This window comes from Oreochromis aureus, linkage group 22 (genome assembly GCF_013358895.1).
Source record: "Oreochromis aureus strain Israel breed Guangdong linkage group 22, ZZ_aureus, whole genome shotgun sequence".
Taxonomy (NCBI): Eukaryota; Metazoa; Chordata; class Actinopteri; order Cichliformes; family Cichlidae; genus Oreochromis; species Oreochromis aureus.
Window position 1 is genome coordinate 39,071,614 of NC_052962.1, and position 17,394 is coordinate 39,089,007.

The 17,394-nt window shown below is 40.7% G+C and overlaps 1 protein-coding gene across 1 annotated transcript in view; it reads right to left on the minus strand.

The window, feature by feature from the left end:
- Positions 1–13,445, minus strand: part of LOC116318446 — a 52,527-nt gene extending 39,082 nt beyond the window's left edge. The window contains exons 1-4 of the mRNA XM_039605360.1: positions 13,298–13,445; positions 9,930–10,031; positions 9,503–9,642; positions 9,131–9,243 (exon numbers count right to left, since the gene is read on the minus strand). Coding sequence (XP_039461294.1) covers positions 9,131–9,243; positions 9,503–9,642; positions 9,930–10,031; positions 13,298–13,331 — 389 coding nt within the window. The 5' untranslated portion in view covers positions 13,332–13,445. The remainder of the gene's footprint in view (positions 1–9,130; positions 9,244–9,502; positions 9,643–9,929; positions 10,032–13,297) is intronic.
- Between the last annotated feature and the right edge of the window lie 3,949 nt (positions 13,446–17,394).

A 17,394-nucleotide genomic window follows, 5' to 3' on the forward strand; every position in this document is an offset into this window, starting at 1 on the left:
ATCTGCACTGGAGTGTTTATCACTATGTTAAAGCCTTTAACCTATATATTTGATATAGTTAGTTCAAGTATTATTCACATATATATCATAAGATTGTAAGAATAGATTATCGTAGTAGGGATTTACTTGTATTAACGATAGTAAACCATTATATTCATTATTCATTTAAGTAGGCCATAGGTCAAGCTGCTAAACATTCACACACAGAGTAGATAGAACTGGGAGAATAGGTCAGAGGTGTATGTGTCAAAGCTGGCGGGGCGAGCCGTGTGGAATTATTAAAGGACCCAAGATGCAGGCACTACTGATGTGAAGGAGCTTTATTTATGGAGGTTGAAATTACAAAAAGGCGAGGGTGGCGAAAAACAGAACTGAGAAAACCTAAACTGGGAAAATTAAGCATAAAACAAAGGTGAAACCTAGAGACACAAACGGAGATGCAGGGAGACGTAGACAGATGCAAGGAAACCACTCAGGATGACGGAGGGGAATAACACAGACGAACCAGTAACAGGAAGGAGAGCACACAGGGCTTAAATACACACAGCAGTAATCAAGGGATGGAAGACAGGAGGGCAACACACCTGTTTCCCGATTCCAAGCCTGGAACAGAATTCGCGCTCCTAGGGGTACGCCGACCCCAGTTCTAATTAATTTGTTCAGATAAATCTAGAACCATCACTGAAGACTCAAACCGCATCACAGAAGGGGTTGAACCGCCAGTTCTAATTGATGGCCGGGCCTGCCCTCTGTCCACTGGGACTTAATACCCATAAAACTGTTCCCAATTACCTATCTCAGTTTCCTTTCTCTTGGTAGACAAAATACACTTAACAATACACAAAACACGTCAACTTTAAAGCTCACCCCAATATCTACAGCAATAAACATTCATCAGATATTTCTCCAGACCTTTTCTTTCATTCTCACAAATTACACAATATCACCACGGGTATTCACCAGAAATCTACCGAGCAGACTTTATAATTTAGCTTAGTTTTCCAATTCAGCACACTTCAGATAGTAATCAACAGGCTGTGCTTATCTTTTATTTCATGGGCCCAGTCCAACTCGGTCAATCTGCCGGATGCTGCCTGTCCACTCTCACTTGGACTCTGGATTCCTCCGTCAAACCTCCTCAACCACACCACATCCGGAGTCACAGCACCAAAAACTGTCCCGATTCTTTGATGTGGGGTTGAGAACAAAACCACCAATACACCAGCCAAGTAGAGAGAAAAGAATGATTTATTAAACACACGTGTGGGAGAAGTACACAACCTCACGGTCTGCATAGATCTCAACTAAAAAACACACATCACACTGTTTTTGTATATCACAGTCCAGCCTCCTCATGCGTAAGCAGACAACATATCATACATCAGTTACAGTTAATGACCTTTAGACACTTCCTTTATTGACACTCTTCTGTATGTTTTGAAGAACTATTTCAGTCGTCTTAGACTGCAGATGTTTCCTATTCTTTTCGTACCCCTCTGGGGCACATCCTGTACGTAACTGTAGCTGAGCAGGCACGTCTACAAGTTACAAGCAGAATGCTTTTCCTAAGGCCCTGAGTTATGCACGTTCAATAGCTTCTAAATTAACATGTCACTAATAAAAGCCCTATTATCTAATAATGTATTTTCCACACCTGGGAGAAATCAGAGCTGACGAGACAGGGGAAACGTAAACTGAACACACTCACATGAGACAAAGACCTTCAGAATAAAACAGGAAACTTACAGACACAGAGAACCAGACAAGACACTGAACTTACAAGCAGACACAGTGACACCATGGACAGACAGAGGGAACAGAGAAGTGGGAGCAGGCAGGCACAGAGCAAAACCCTAACAAATGGCCAACCTTAACAAAAGACATAACAGAACAAACAAGAACACAGAATAATATAAAGAAACACAAAACACTGAGTCGTCAGACTCAGGACCATGACAGTATGTGAGAAGCAGAGACGACAGAGCTGCTGTTAGTGGGATAAGGAGTTGGTAAGCCAAAGCAAGGAGAACATAGTGTTTGAAGAAGTGGGCAGCAAGGACACGAAATAGGGAGGCAGGAGATAGAGAGGGATCAGCAGACACCTAGTTTTGGGAGACAAAGGTTGTTGATTTCTGTGTATAAATGTGTGCTGCTGGGACTGCCCCAGTGGATGTTGATGTTGGATGCTGAGCTATGAAAATCCCCAAGTACATGTAATAAAATTAATTGATTATTTATTCTGAGAAAAAACAGGAATTGAATATTACACTGTTTTATGATGCATTATGCTGCTGATTTATAAGAAAATACTGTTTGCATATAATCATGGCCTTGCTTTCCTGATTGCAAAGAGAACAGGACATACTGCACGGGAGATTCTCCCATCTCAGGAGGAGAAAAACAGGAAGCCATGGTCGTAACTTAGGCTCACTGAGAGAGAGAAAGAATGTGAATGCTTAGTTTGTGAATTTACTGTTTTACTTTGAAGGTCTGTGTCTTTCATGTCTAATTAGGTTCAGCTGTTTCCTCCTCTGGTGTATCTCTTGTTACCTTGTGTGTTTATATAGTGTGGATTCGTCTGTGTTCATTGTCGCTCAGTCTGTGTTAACTGGTGTTATTAGCATCTCTCTACTCTTTATCCCGTGTGTCTCCGTATATTATGATTTCAGGTTTGGTTTCTGGTTTTCCCAGTTTAGTTCATGTCTAGCTTGTTCCTCGTTTCCTGTTTGTCACTTTGCAACTCAGTAACTAAAGCTTACTTGCAGTACAGCTTTTGCCAGCCTTTGTGCCTGCCTTTGAGTCCTCCTTCACAACACCACATGACTGCTGCATCAGCCGGCAGTCATGTGGTGTTGAAGGCACTGTAACGTAACCACCCCACAATCATATTGAGAAACTGCAACAATCAGACGACGCTCTGTGAGCAAGCACTTTGGCAACAATGGAAAGGAAAAACTCCCTTTTGACAGGAAGAAATTACAGGCAGAATCAGGCTCAGGGAGGGGCAGCTAGGTGATGGGAGGAAGACAGATGGTAAATAGGTTCTTATTTAGCATTTTCTAGCTAAATAAGAATTTTAGCATTTTCTAGCATCTAACATTTTCTACTCTGAGTACTCAAAGCACTTTATGCAACATGACTCATTGACCTATTCACAGTTAGTATCTTGCCCAAGGAAATTTAGCATGCAGACCGGGGCAGCCAGGATTGGACCACCAAACTTCAGATTAGTAGATGACCTGCTCTACCTCCTGGGCTACAACCACCCCTAACTGCTCTAATGGGTGATGGCACTAAGAGGTCTTTAAGATGAGATGGAGCCTGATTAAGAATTTGTATGTGAGGAGCAGAATTTTAAATTTGATTCGGGATTTAACAGGGAGCCAATGAGGAGGAGGCAGTATGGGAGAAACATGCTCTTTTTTTCTAGCCCCTGTCAGTACTCTCAATGCAGCATTTTTGACCAGCTGAAGGCTTTTCACTCCATAATTAACTTTTGTGTATTAAGAAGATTCTTCTGTAACATTCACCTTCAAAGTAAAAGTTAAACCTTTTAAAACATACTGGCTTTAGCAACTTTAACCTTGAAGCTAAATGTTCTCTGTTTCTAGTTTGCATCACACTCGATGCAACACACTTGATCATTTGCACACAAAGTTTGCAAGACCATTGGAAACTGCCAGCAACTGGCTTGTGCACATTTTTGCATAGTGTATGAAAAGTTAGTAACCAAAGGGTTACTAACTTTTCTCTAGGCATTAATGACATTTCTAAAGTGTCCAAAGTACTAAAAATTGTACCCTTAGCTGATGATACAAACATTTTCTGCTCTGGTGATGATCTGTAGCATTTATTGGGTGAGATGACTAATGAAATAAGTAAACTGAAGTTCTAGCTTGATAAAAAGAAATGATCATTAAATTTGAATAAAACTAAAATTATGGTATTTGGAAATAGCAGTTAAAGTGCAAACGTTAAGATTCAAATAAATGGTGTTGATATTAAAAGAGTCAGTGAAAATCAATTTCTTGGGGTAATAATAGATGAATAACTTAACTGGAGAGCTCACGTAAGATATATTCATTTCAAAGTATCACGAAGCATTGCAATCCAAACAAGGCAAAGCAGGTATTAGACGGGACATCACTTCATATTCTCTACTCTTCCACTGTTCACTGGTTTCACCTTACTTAGACTTTTGTGCAGAGGACTGGTTTAAAAACTATAAAAGTACATTACATGTAGTTTTTACTCTTCAATGTAAAATGTAATGCAAGTTACAGGGATCATACAAACTATTCCTGCTGTCTGAAATATTGAAAATTGCTGATGTAGTGAAATTTCCAACCACACAAATTCTGTTCAAAGCAAAAAATAATGAACTACCAGGTAATATTCAGAGTACGTTTTTGTGAGACAAGGAAGTTATAATTTAAGGGTTTTTGTAGCTTCAAAGCTGTGAAGGTACATACTACCGGAAAAAGCTTTTGAGTTTCTGTTTCTTTCTCAAATTAACTTTGTATATTGTTACATGATCAAAAACACTGCAGGAGCCAAGGGACAGCTAACGGACCCAGAGACACCAGCCCAAGAACCAGAGAACTTGTTCCTGTGCTGCCATGATTAGTGTCTTTGTGCTGTCTATCAGTCCAGCTTTGTCCAGCCACTGGTAGGATTCCTGGATATCAGCCACCTCCGCCATCTGCCAGTGGTACATACATCCTCCTCTTTCTTGAGTTTCTGCTGCCAGAGGTATTCACAGTCATTTGGGGCCATCTTCGTGATGTATTCATGGATGTTTGTTGTCTCATCCTGGACCGTGGTGCTGACACTCACCAGTCCCCGGCCCCCTTCCTTCCGCTTAGCGTACAGCCTCAGGGTGCTGGACTTGCCCTGAAACCCTCCGTTCCTGGTCTTGATGTCAGTGGCTTCTATCTCCTCCTTTGGCCAGCCTATTACCCCAGCAGGGTACCTGATCACGGACAGGGCGTAGGTGTTGATAGCCCAGATCGTGTTCTTACTGTTCAGCTGACTCCTCAGGACCTGCCTGATCCTCTGCAGGTACTTGGTGATTGCAGCTTTTCTAGCGGCCTCTTCATGGTTCCCATTTGCCTGTGGGATCCCCAGGTACTTGTAGCTGTCCTCTATGTCTGCAATGCATCTCCTTGGTAGATCCCGCCCTTGATGGTGACTGTTGCTATGTACTTGAAGTTGGCCTCTAGTGTTGTACGCCACATCCCCATTGAGTTCCTGATGAAGGCTCTTAGGGTCCTGTTGATCTTACATAGTAGGCATTCCAGTATCCAGGTGTGGGGCATAGAGTCATAGGCCTTCTTGTAATCAATCCAGGCAGTGCACAGGTTGGTGAGTCTAGTTTTGCAGTCAATTCAATTCCATTCAATTCAATTATATTTATGTAGCGCCAAATCACAACAGCAGCCGCCTCAAGGAGCTTTATATTGCACAGTAGATCCTACAATAATAGATACAGAGAAAAGCCCAGCAATCATATGACCCCCTATGAGCAAACACTTTGGCGACAGTGGGAAGGAAAAACTCCCTTTTAACAGGAAGAAACCTCCGGGAGAACCAGGCTCAGGGAGGGGCGGGGCCATCTGCTGTGACCGGTTGGGGTGAGAGAAGGAAGACAGGATAAAGACATGCTGTGGAAGAGAGACAGAGATTAATAAAAAGTATGATTCAATGCAGAGAGGTCTGTTAACACATAGTGAGTGAGAAAGGTGACTGGAAAGGAAAAACTCAGTGCATCATGGGAATCCCCGGCAGCCTACGTCTATTGCAGCATAACTAAGGGAGGATTCAGGGTCACCTGGTCCACCCTAACTATATGCTTTAGCAAAACAGGAAAGATTTAAGCCTTGGCTGATTGCTCAGTCCACCAGTAGCTGGCATTTTGCGCCTCTGGTATTCTTGCCCATCCCTTTCTGTGCCCCACTCATGTATTCACCCATGTGCCTGTTCATCTTAGCCGCTATGATGCCTGACAGCAGCTTCCACGTGGTGCTGAGGCAGGTAATTGGTCAGTAGTTGGAGGGGACCAGTCCCTTCTGGGGTCCTTGAACATCAGGACTGTCCGGCCTTCAGTTAGCCACTCTGGGTGGCTCTCGTCAACTAGCAGCTGGTTCATTTGTGCTGCCAGAGGCTCGTGGAGTGCAGTCAGCTTCTTCAGCCAGTAGGCGTGAACCATGTCAGGGCCTGGTGCTGTCCAACTCTTCATACTAGAGACCCTTTCTTGGATGTCTGCCACTGTGATGGTTACTGGGCCCTGTTCAAGGAGGTCGCTGTGGTCTGCCCTCAGATCCACTAACCACTGAGCATTGCCGTTATGGGTTGTGTCCTTTTCCCATATGCTTTTCCAGTATTCAGTACTCTTCTGTCTCAAACCTTGGTGATGCTGTTCTCATATTGTTCCCCTGCTACTGAGAGTACACCTTGGCTGGTTCTGTGGAGAACAGCAGGTTTATTCTCCTGCCTTCTATCTGTCTGGTGTACCTCTTCAAGCACCTGGCCAAGGCTGTGAGTTGAGGCTGCAGTTTCCAAGGCCTCAGGTATGGACAGCTTCCTGTACTTCTTAGGCACCTTCTTCATTGCACCTTTCTGCAACTCTGATAGTTGGCTAACCTCCCTCCGTGCTACCTTGATCTCCATGGAGGGTACTGCCCCTTGTGGCTGTTCAACTTCAACATGCATTCTGTGGGATGCTTGGCTACCTCGTCAATCTAGCTGTAATCTCTAGTGAGAGCAGTCCCTTCTTTCGAGCTACTAGTTGTTTTGCTGTCATTGTGGATGATGGGTATCAAAGAATCCATAGATCCCTCATCCTATTCATGTAACCCCTTCCGCCAGGTTTACTTGCTGGTAGCATATGTATCTGTCTTGCTCATGTCTGCGGTAGGCTCGCTTAGCATGGGGGGGGGCTAGCCTTAGGACCCTTACTGGATAAAGACTGGATAAAGACAACCCAGGAGGCAGGAATGGAACTTGATCTCCGCTCCAGCGGCGTGTAGTCTAGCCATTACTCTATCCAAATGTGTATTTATATATATACATATATATATGTGTATATGTGTGTGTGTGTGTGTGTGTGCGTGTGTGTCTGTGTGTCTGTGTGTGTCTGTGTGTGGTGAACATACAGTAAAATAAATATCTAAATATTTGTATGTATTATTTCATATCCACTAGTCTGAAAAATAATGATGCTGCTCTATGTTCACTTCATCTCAGCACCTGTTTGTGTCACTTTTTCTGATGCTGCAGGTCGCTGTGTCTATTTCATATTTGAATTGGCCTTTTATAATTTTCTTACACTGTTTTTTTTTGTTGTTGTTTCCATTTAAGAAAGACATGGTACAGAGAGAGTGGAGCTGCCTGTAGCTGTCTGTGGTGCTGAAGCTTTCAAACATTTCATACCAACACTGACTACAACTGTCACCACAGGGGGGCAGCATAGAGCCAGAGAGTGTTAGTGTAGCTGTTCACCCCTATAGTAAGAAACAAGAAGACTGATGAAGGAAAAGCTTCTTCCACTGGTGTAACACAGGTTTGTATGAAGTCACACTAACTAACCAGCAGTAACCCACATTTGATCAAAGCAGGGGCAGAACTTTAATAACAGGTTATAATGTGTCATCACAGTTGTTGTCAATCCAAACACACTTTCTGATTTTTGCTGTTTATTGTAAAAGAACAACACACTTGTGGTCTGACCTGATGCTGTAGTGCAAAAACAACTATACAAAGTCATCAACACAGAAAACCTTATGTGAAATATTTGGTTTCCATCTTGCATCTTACAAAAAAATTGAAAGACAACTTCCATATTGAATGCAATATTAAATCTAAATTTAATTGTGTAATGTGAGTCATTTATCATTAGGATAAATGACTCACATAACACAATTAAATTTAGGTTTCATTTCTTTATGTTCACATATACAGAGGTATAAAACTGTCCTTCTGATATTCCAACTGATCAGAATCTTTAGAATTCTTATTGATCAAACATATTTTTTGCTGAACTGTTAGAAATAAGACATTTACTGTAGTTTTAGGAACAACAGACTGATGAATGACTTCCAACCTTACTGTACAGCACAGAGCACAGAGGGACAATATATGTAATCAATATATGATGCAGAATGAACAAGTAACAACTGTGAGCTGAGTCTGAGGCTCATGCAGGACATTTCATAGTGAGGTGTCTTTGGTTGGATTATTCAAACATTTACATCAAAGCACCAAAACTCATTTCTCACAGATGAAGGTCTTTGAAACACGATCACCAAAATTATATCCAGGTGACTGTGTCCATCTCCCATCACTGTCACAGCAGACTCCATAGTAACCATAACTGGGAATCTCATATCCTTCTGCCCAGAACCTGTCAGAGAGATCAAATCTGATATGAAACTGGACTAAACTCATAACTATTGTCACATTCATATAAATATGAGTCTCTTTTGGAATATTTCCAATATTTGCTGTATTTCTTTCCCAGGTTTCTCGCCCACTTTCCCTCCTTTAGACTTTTCTCTGAGAATCATCATGCACACTAAAACAGCTTTCAAGCTTTGATGAATATGAAATCTTCCTGCTGTAAAAATGGAGAATAAAAAGAAGTCAGAGCTGACTTTCTGCTGTTTGAAACGGTTTTGTCAGCTGTTTACAGACATCACTTTGAAATGTGTGTCTATCAGGTCATATTTACTGAAGCTTCTTCCTTCATATGTTCTGAAGTTTTACAAACACCAAAGAAGAAGAGACAGGAATTCTCTGAAACAGTTTTTGTTCTGTGAGAAAAGAAACATTACAGCACAAAAAACATGAAGACAAATTGAACAAAGTGAAATGTGTCGGTCGCTGCTTTGAACATTTTTCAATCCTGATTTCTTCAAACTGACTTGTTGTAACTGAACGTCATCACAGACTGCAGATGAAGAGAGTTCAAGCACAGCTGTTCATTCAAAGAAGGATTTCTGCTTTTCTTTACATTCAGTTTGTGGGGCTGTTGGAAAATAGCTCAGCTCATGTATTGCTGATCTATCTTCCAAAACATCAATGTTTCACTTCGAAATAATAACTCTGGAATAGAAACAAACTAATGTCTCACGTTTCATTCACAGCTGATCCGTCCACCCATTCCCATTTATATCCTCCTGATGTCTGTTTGGCTCTCAGACCAATCCAGGACTCTCCTCTCATGTTCAGTTCATTGATAAATTCCTGTTTGAGAAGAGACACAAATATTTGCTCCAGTCGTAATTCAGCACTTCTGTTGTCGTAACATCATCTTGTGAATCTGTCTGAAGGAAGAATAAATGTGATGAAACTTTTCAGTTCTTCCATTGTGCAGAAATCAGAAAGAAATCCATCAGAGTGGAGACAGGAAGCAGGTCACAGACTGACAGCAGGTCAAAAACACAAGTAACAGATGACTGTCAGTTCCATCAAAGATCACACAGACATGAACAAACACACCCACCTGTTCCTCTTTGCTGTTTATCATCACCAGATCAGCTCCTTTATCCTGACAGTCTCTCCTGCTGTCAGACCAAGTTTTCCTCTCATGGGATTTAAAGTAACAGCTGCTTCCAAATCTCGTCCATCGATCAGGACACTTCTCTTAAAGTCAAACACATGTTTTAAAGACAGACTTTGTGTCATGTTGTATCACATTAATAAGATCTCTGATTTCAGTCTTTAGTCAAAAATCTTTGGTTCCTGTCATTTTCCCTGTAAATCCTTCATTTAAACTCAGGTTTTCTCTCTTATTCATAATTAACTGAAACTTACATTTATACAGAAAAACTGTTACACAGCATCAAACATTTAGGATTCAAAATAAAGACACAATCAGGTTATCACTGTGTAACACTGATGTTTTCTATTAGTTATTCAAACTTTATTACCTTCTATCTTCTCCTTCAGCTTCTTCACTTCTTCCTGTAGCTGACTGTGGTTTTTACTCAGTTTATCATAACTGCTCTGTAACTGACTGTTACTCCAACCAACTGAAATATTTCAGTGAAACCAAAATAAAATAAAAATGAGTGAAACATTGAACAGAAATAATCTTCTTACTCATTGTCAATTTAATCAATAAGAGTCAGAAACTTGTGCAGCCATTGTTCTTTAACATGTCCTGTGGGTGGAGCTGTTAGAACTACAGGAAATCTGATGAGCTAAATACGTATCAACTGTGAACAAAAACCACTGACAAGATTCAAAATAATTGTGCTTCAGTGTGGAGGAAGAAGGTGAAGAATCAAACAGCATTTTTACACCTGTAGTCAGAGATGTTCTCTATATGCTGTGAAAGAATAGATTCTGACTCATGTGACATGTGCCTGTTCTCACTGAAAATATGTCTTTTTGTGTGAATGGGTCAATGACTGAATGTAGTGTAAAGCACTTTGGGGTCCATAGGGACTAGGTAAAGCGCTATACAAATACAGGCCATTTACCATTTAAATTCAGTCAAAACCTGCTCTTATTTATTCAGCTTATTTATCATTAATAAATGGTTCTTCCTGCTGCTTCCAGGAACTCTTGTTACAGTTTTTCCTGCTTTTGGATGTCCTTTTGCATGCGTCTCTGTTCTCACATCATAGATGCGTGATGTTTCTGCTGATTCAGCATTAAGCCCGTCACACCTCCACTAGATGTTTGTATTAAACGACTTCCTCAAGTCACATCAGCTGGACTTTCTGTTTCTGACAGAAACATGGCTTCAACCTGGTGAGTCTGTAGCTTTTTCAGAACTGGTTCCTAATTGCTCCTTCTTCAGCCTCCCTCAGTCCTTTGGATGGGGGCAGGGGTGAGGCTTAGCCACCGTGTTCAACGCTCGATTTCATTGCCATCAAACATTACAGCACGATTCATTTTCTAATTCTGACCTCCAGCTGTTTGAGTTACACCTGAACTCTGCTTCGCCTTTGTTGTGTGCCCTCATATACCGTCCTCCCAAGTTTTATTAGGATTTTATCAAAGAGTTTTCAGATTTTATGGCTGGAATTGTTCTTTAATTCGACAGTTTTTTTAATCCTTGGTGATTTTAACATCCATGTCTGCTGTGACTCTAAACTTCTGGTCAAGGACTTTTTAAATATTATTGAGTCTTTTAACTTGACCCAGTGGGTTACCGGTCCCGTGCATGAAAAAGGTAACACACTAGATAATTAAATGCTGGCCTAAAAGGATCTGCCCTACAGTGGTTTCAGTCCTACTTGTCAGGAAGGTCTTTTTATGTCAATATGAGCCCCCATAGCTCCAAAATAGCCCCTCTTAAATACGGTGTACCTCAAGGCTCTATTTTGGGCCCTGCCTTGTTCACTCTCTATTTGTTGCTATTGGGTTCCATCTTCTCGCGGTACAGCATTTCATTCCACTGTTTTGCTCATGATTTACAGATTTATCTACCTTTAAAGCAGGGTCAGACCGTCCCCAGCTCTTATTACGCTGCCTTGAAGACATAAAAACAGTGGATGTATTTAAATTTTCTAAAGCTAAATGAAAAAAAAACTGAAGTTGTCCTTTTTGGCAACTTTAATCACATCGATAGCACTCTGGGCTTTCCTCTTATTGTAAAACACATGTAAAAAAACCTCGGTGTCTACATTGATGGTTCTTTTAAATTGGATAAGCAGGTGAGTGCAGTAGTCCAGTCCGGTTTCTTTCAGTTTAGACAGCTAGCCAAGGTAAAGCCATACCTCCCAGCTAACATCTTTGAACGTGTTATTCACCTTTTCCTTACTTGCAGATTTGACTACTGCAATTCACTGTATTTTGGTCTCGACCAGGCCTCCATTCATCGTCTTCAGATGGTCCAAAATGCAGCTGCTCGCCTGCTAACTGGTACCGAACGGAGAGAGCAAATAACCCCAGTTTCAGCCTCTCTACACTGGCTTCCTGTCTCCTACAGGATCCAATTTAAGCTATTACTTTTTATTTTTAAGTCACTTAAGGCCCGAACCCCTTCTTACGTGTCTGAGCTCCTTTCTGTTTATGCTGTAGGAAAAACCATGAGGTCTAGCTCAAAATTAATGCTGTCCATCCTACGGACTAATCTCAAATCTCGTGGTGATAGAGCCCTCTCTGTGGCAGGTCCCAGACTTTGGAATAGTCTTCCCCTAAATATTAGCTCTACACAAACACTTGATCAATTTAAAACACTACTAAAGACACATTTTTATGCCCTGGCTTTTAACACACTATAACCCAAACATTTTGGTCTTATTTTAATAGTTTTAGTTATTCTTTTAACTCTTATTGTCCTGTCATTATTTTATATTGTTATTATTGTTTTACATTATTTCTTTTTAATTGCATTTTTATATTGTTAAGCACTTTGTGCAGCATCATCTGTTTGGAAATGTACTATATAAATAAATTTGACCTTGACCTTGACCAGGGCAGAAGGTCATCAACAGATTTTAAATATAAAATGAATATATTTTTTTTAAATCCAACTATCAGCAGCTGCTGGAAGTTTTCTCTATATTGTTCTGTTGTTTTAATTTACCACTTCATATAAATAAAATTGAACTGAATTAAATTTTCCCATCACATAAATGGAAATAACATTAACTTGTTAGGTAGCTGCTTAATACACCAAGTGAACTAACTAGTCACACAATGACAGACGGCCACTGTCTAACATAGTGTGACTGCACCTGCATCAGTCTGCAGCAGATTCTGCTGCCTGTCTGCTTTGTTGATATAATCACAGAAGTGTTGAGTGAAGAGTTTGAAGGAACAACAAGAACATTCACTCCACCTCCACAACACACACAAGATATGAGCCAGGAATCATGCACACATACACACACCTGCTAATCAGTGCTAAGTAACAGACTCATGAAATACTAGAAGCTCAGTCAGCAAAACCAACTTGTTGGTCAGGCTGTACCACACAGCAGCTCATATTATTGATCAGAGAATTTAAAATGCCACCGTGCAGTTTTTATGAAGAGGGAAACTATCCTTAGAGACCAAAACTCATTTAGTCCTGAATGCAAACATGTTTTTAATGCTGGAAAGGTGCTCATTTTAACATGGGAGTCTGTGGGGACTGACTCGCTTTCAGCATCAGCCTCCAGTGGTCATTAAAGGAACTGCAGCTTTTGGTACTTCTGTGTTGGCTTCATGTACTTCCTGTATTTGCTGTGGCAGAAGGACACGTTCTGGTTGTGAAGCTGCATGTTTGTTGGCTGCTGGGATTCAGTATCAGTCATACATTCATTTGCAGGAGAAGTTCAGAGGTTGTATCTTATCTTACAGCATATGGACAGGATGATGATCCCAGCTAACATCAGGAGGCACAGCACTCTTAGAGCCAGTGTAGCACATCTGAAAGAGCCCTTCTGGACTGAAGGAGGACTCTGAGTCTGTGGTCCTGTTAGAAAGCAGTGTGGATGTTGGTTTGTGCTTATTTCCTGTCACTCTGTGTTTAATAGACCTGTGGTTGTGGTTGTATCAGCTTAGCTTCATAATTGGGCCAGTTTCAAAAAAACAAGGAAATATTAGAATAGAATAGAATAGAATAGAATAGAATTCAACTTTATTGTCATTGCACATGCACAGGTACAGGGCAACGAAATGCAGTTTGCATCCATCCAGAAGTGCTTTAGCCGTGATATAGATATATTACAATATATATTAGCAATAATATAGATATGTAAGTATATTACAGAAATGGGTCTATTATGGTATGTTATCATGTACACGGTGTGAAGTATGTTATGAATATTCTATAACTATAAGTATGTACAGGCTGTAGTGAGTACAAGCTATGTACAGGATATAAATATGAAATAAAAACTATACAGAAATCTGAGATATACAGTTATACAGAAATGTGAACTATGCAAGTTATAAACAGTTGTAGGATTAAAAATTATCGTATGTACAGAATGATATTTACACAGAACTATTAAATATTATATCTGCACTGTGACTAAAGTGCGTAAATCAATTTCCTGTTCACAGAGCTCTACAAACCAACGTGGGAAAACATGTAAACTATAAACGTTCATACAGTACATGGAGAAACAGATGTTTGGTGGGCTGCAGTTATTGAGTCTAAAAAACTGACTATAACTAACTGGAATTAAATTTATTTTCATAAATTGCTTACCTCCTTGCTGTGACTGAAAATCATCATAACTATCTCTGATCTCATCTGCACTCTCGTAGGTGTTCACCTCCCTCTGCTCCCACTCTGCTCCATCCTCCTGCTCCTTTCTGCTGCATCTCACATTTCTTGATAGATCTGGTTTGACATTAATATCTGAGGACATCTTGAGAGATCTGAGACAGCTGAGCAGGAGTTTAAACTGTACTCTAACAGTTCTGCAGTGCTAACACTGTTAGATATAGAGCTATGCTGTACTCTGTTTCTAGTCCAGCCTTCTGTCTGCTTTCAGACAGGAAGAAGCTTTGAGGAAGTGGCAGCATTCAAAGAATGACAGACCCAAATTTTTATTTCATTACTATGCAAGAAAACCTCCAGTGTGGTGGAACACACAAATGGGACATTTCATTGTATTTATATTTGCAAAGATACTCAGAATAACGGTCAAAACATTTGCATGAAACAAAAATTATTTCATTTTTCTTTGTTTAACATAAGGTGAGTTCATGGTGAAACAAACCACAACCACAGTCATACCTCATGTTCACAGTGTGTATGAAGCAGGAAATGTCTCTTTGTCAGTAACACCTTTTTCTGTTGCCTGATAGAAAAACATGTTAAACTGTTGAAGATGTTATGTGACTAAAGTTACTAAATATTTTTTTTAGTATTTTTCAGTCCATGAATAATATTACATTCTTACATAATATGAGGCTTTATTCACTCAGCGTCAAAGCCCAACAAAGTTACAGCCACTTCAAAGAAAGCTTCACTAACAACAGTGAACAGCAGCTAACAGAGGCTAATCAAGGCTAACAGCAGCACAAGCAGCAGCATTACCAACAATTCAGCATATCTTCAAACCTCAGTATTGCTGAGCTTCACGGACTCAATGACTCATATCAGAATCCTATCACAAAGTTTTATAACCTTTTCCATAGTAAATACAGATTGATGCTTACACCTCATTGACAGCTGTGGAAAACAGTGGAGTGACAGCCTTCAACAGATTGGAAAAACTATGGGGCAGATCTGGCCCAACCAGTAGTTAGAAGCATGCAGGCCAACAGCCACTGTTATGGGGTACAATCTAAATATTATGTTTTTGGTCTCTCTATAAGTTTCATGTACCTGGGTCATTTGACACAGTGTTTTGGTTATTTTGTACTATGTGTAAAGTTCACTTTGTCTTTAGTTTATGCTATAGAGTCAAGTTATCCTGTTTTGAGTTTCTTGTGTTTCCTGTTTTGTTCCCTGGTTATTTAGTAGTCTCTCCCCCTCCACTCTGCGTCTCTGTGTATTTCCTGTTTTATTGTGAAGGTCCATGTCTTATGTCAGTGTGTTCTCCTTGTCTTGTCGTGTCAATTCAGTTCAGCTTCGTCTCCCTTCTGTTTGCCATTTCGCGTCTCCCTCTGTGTGTATTTATAGTGTGTGTCCTCTTGTGCTTGTTGCTGGCTTGTCTGTGTTGTCGCCCCGTGTCTCCCTGCATCTCCTTTTAAGGTTTCAGGTTAGTTGTGTTAGGTTTTTCCAGTATAGGTTATCTTTAGGTTTTGCTCATACCATCGCCTCTTCTGTTTGTATTTCCACCATTTAAATAAAGCTCACTCGCATCTTAAGCTGTGCCCGCATCTTGGGTCCTAATTCTCACCCACCATACTGCCTGCCCCAGCAAACCGTTACAATAACATGTTTGTCATATAGCAGCCACTTTAGCTATACTTATGCACTTGAAGTATCTACTGACATCTAAATGCAACAAGCTTTACAAACTTTAACTTTAATGTACCACAACTGCACAAAACCTGTTTATCACCTTTTGTCTGGGGATGAAAAAAATGTAAAGGCAGTCTTTTGGTAAGATATCTTGTTACCTTCAGTTTCCTTTCATTTTGGTTGATATAGTCAAAGAACTATGAGGGGTCTGAAACAACCATAGAACATTTACTCAACAAGACAGAAGACGTTGCCAAAAGGCTGTACTAAAAATAAAGATTTCCTTTGAGTGGTTCACTCACACTACTTTCAGCCAGAGATTAATAATAACTCAAAATTAAATGGAGAGAGGTGTATAAACACATAGTGAGTGAAAGAGATGACTAAAAAAGAAACACAGCCTAGACCTAATGCAGCCTAACTAAGGGGGGATTCAGGGTCACCTGATCCATCCCTAACTATATGCTAGATACCATATCTAGCATGCTGGTTAGATACCATATTTCTAAGATTTCCATGGCCTTGTACAATAACCTCAGTTTTATCTGAATTTAGAAGCAGAAAGTTAGAGGATCGCATCCGTAAGGGAGATGAATGGAAAACGGTCCAGTACTCATCCGGGTCACTTTGAGTATCTTGTAATGCCTTTTGGCCTCGCCAGTGCTCCAACAGTGTAGTCATGCATTAGTGCAATAGTGAATAATGTACTCAGATACTGTTTTAACCACTTTGTGTTTGGCTATCCGTCAAGTACATTCCGTTGTGAAACAAAAAACTGGCACCTCGTTTCATTGGTACCTTTGAAATTCAATGTGTCAGCCCAGTGACTGTCCGATTGAATCTGTCTGTGAAGGTTCTCAGTCATCCAGGTCATCGTAGTCAAAGGAGTTTGCAAAGAAAAGCGTCTGGACTTCTTTAAGTCGCTTGAAGACGTTTCACCTCTCATCCGAGAAGCTTCTTCAGTTCTAAGGTCAAATGGCCGAGAGTCCCAGATTTAAACCCAGTGGGAGTATCCCCCCAAGGAGGGACAAAGGACCCCCTGGTGATCCTCTAATCACATGAGCCAAGGTGTGAAAGCTTGGCTCATGTGAAACCCTGGCTGATTAGGTCCCACACCCGCTTTCACACCTTGGCTCATGTGATTAGAGGATCACCAGGGGGTCCTTTGTCCCTCCTTGGGGGGATACTCCCACTGGGTTTAAATCTGGGACTCTCGGCCATTTGACCTTAGAACTGAAGAAGCTTCTCGGATGAGAGGTGAAACGTCTTCAAGCGACTTAAAGAAGTCCAGACGCTTTTCTTTGCAAACTCCTTTGTCCAATTGAATCTCCCTCTCAACATGAAAGTTCACATTGTGCTCCATGTTTTGGGTTTGGGGTTTGCTCTTTAACAATTCACGCCACCTACATGAGCACTGTATGGGATTTTGGAGAAATCGTCTGGGGATTTTCTTGGAGTTCTGCATTTGGGTCCTCTCATTGCCTTCAATGTCTGATTCTTCAATGTCTATCTAGTTTCTTTCTGAGTCA